This window comes from Eimeria mitis, genomic scaffold (assembly GCF_000499745.2).
Source record: "Eimeria mitis Houghton genomic scaffold, Emh_scaff5236, whole genome shotgun sequence".
In the NCBI taxonomy this organism is placed as follows: Eukaryota; Apicomplexa; class Conoidasida; order Eucoccidiorida; family Eimeriidae; genus Eimeria; species Eimeria mitis.
In genome coordinates this window covers 2,506-3,825 of record NW_013573521.1, presented here as the reverse complement: position 1 = coordinate 3,825, position 1,320 = coordinate 2,506, and the positions used below count along the sequence as shown (strand labels likewise).

General features: G+C 56.3%; 2 protein-coding genes across 2 annotated transcripts in view; one reads left to right on the top strand and one right to left on the bottom strand.

Moving 5' to 3' along the window:
- Positions 1-313: 313 nt before the first annotated feature.
- EMH_0080710 (uncharacterized protein) lies at positions 314-1,051 on the bottom strand (the record flags this gene model as incomplete). Its single annotated transcript, XM_013500290.1, has 2 exons — positions 314-427; positions 524-1,051. 2 exons carry the CDS (start codon positions 1,049-1,051, stop codon positions 314-316), a joined length of 642 nt encoding a protein of 213 aa, XP_013355744.1.
- Positions 1,052-1,104: 53 nt separating this feature from the next.
- EMH_0080700 (P-Type cation-transporting ATPase, putative) overlaps positions 1,105-1,320 on the top strand; it is a gene marked incomplete at both ends in the record, with an annotated part of 1,482 nt that continues 1,266 nt past the window's right edge. The window contains one exon of the mRNA XM_013500289.1: positions 1,105-1,174. Within this exon, the coding sequence (XP_013355743.1) occupies positions 1,105-1,174 (70 nt within the window). The remainder of the gene's footprint in view (positions 1,175-1,320) is intronic.

Sequence of the window (1,320 nt, the reverse complement as noted above, 5' to 3'; positions counted from 1 at the left end):
GCTGCTGCTGTTGTTGTTGTTGGTGTTGTTATTGTTGTTGGTGTTGTTGCTGCTGCTGCTGCTGCTGTTGGTGTTGTTGTTGCTGCTGCTGCTGCTGCTGTTGGTGCTGTTGCTGCTGCTGCTGCTGGGCAGCACCAAAGAGAAACATAAATTGATGCAGCAGCAGCAAATGCAGCAGCAAATACTGCCACTGCAGCAGCAGCAGCAGCAACAGCAGCAGCAGCAGCAACAGCAGCAGCAGAGAAGGTGGGAGAGTCAAGAGAAAAGAAACAAATATAAACAGCAGCAATCAACAGTACCATCACTGCCCCTCTTACCGTTGCTTCTTTTGCTGCTGCTGTTGCTGCTGCTGCTGCTGTTGCTGCTGCTGCTGCTGCTGCTGCTGTTGCTGCTGCTGCTGCTGCTGCTGCTGCTGCTGCTGCTGTTTCTATACAGGCATAGTGCCGGCCCCCGTGGACCCGCATGCAGAGTTTGGTTCTTCTGTGTTAGATATGCAAACACTCGCCACACAAACAGCTAGCACCACAGGCAAGAATTCTGCTGCTGCTGCTGCTGCTGCTGTTGCTGCTGCTGTTGCTGCTGTTGCTGCTGCTGCTGTTGCTGCTGCTGCTGTTGCTGCTACTTGTGCTGCTGTTGCTGCTGCTGTTGCTGCTACTTGTGCTGCTGTTGCTGCTGGTGATGCTGGTGCTGTTGCTGCTTGTGCTGTTGCTGCTTGTGGCGCTGCTGCTGTTGCTGCTGCTGCCGTTGCTGCTGCTGCTGCTGCTGCTGCTGAGGGTGGTGTGTTGTGATGTTTGTTAGCTGGTGCTGCTGTGTGGGGTTGCTGGGGTGTACAGACAGCTTGGCGCAGCTGTGTCGTGCTGCTGCTGGCTGCTGCAACTCCTTGACGCTGCTGCATGCGCATGCAGACAGCAGCAGCAAGAAACTCGTTGGAGGGGAGCTGGAGGTCGAGTATGTTCACCTTGCTGCTGCTGCTGCTGCTGTTGCTTCTTTTGCTGCTGCTGTTGCTGCTGCTGCTGCTGCTGCTGCTGCTGCTGCAGTATGTCTCCTGCATCTCTCATGCCTCCTCTCTTTTGTATCTCATCTGGTGTTTCTCCCCGTCCCTATATGTCCTTTGCTGCTGCTGCTGCTGCTGCTGCTGCTGCTGCTGCTGCTGCTGTCAGGCTGCTGCGAGCCAGTGGGTGGCAGCTGCTGGAGACATCCTCTACGTGCTGCAGCAGCTGCAGCAGCGACTGGGGCCGTCGTCGCCGTGTCTTCGTTGACGCAGCACAGCAGCAGCAGTTTGCTGCTGTTGCTGCTGCATGCGCTGCAGCAGATGCACAA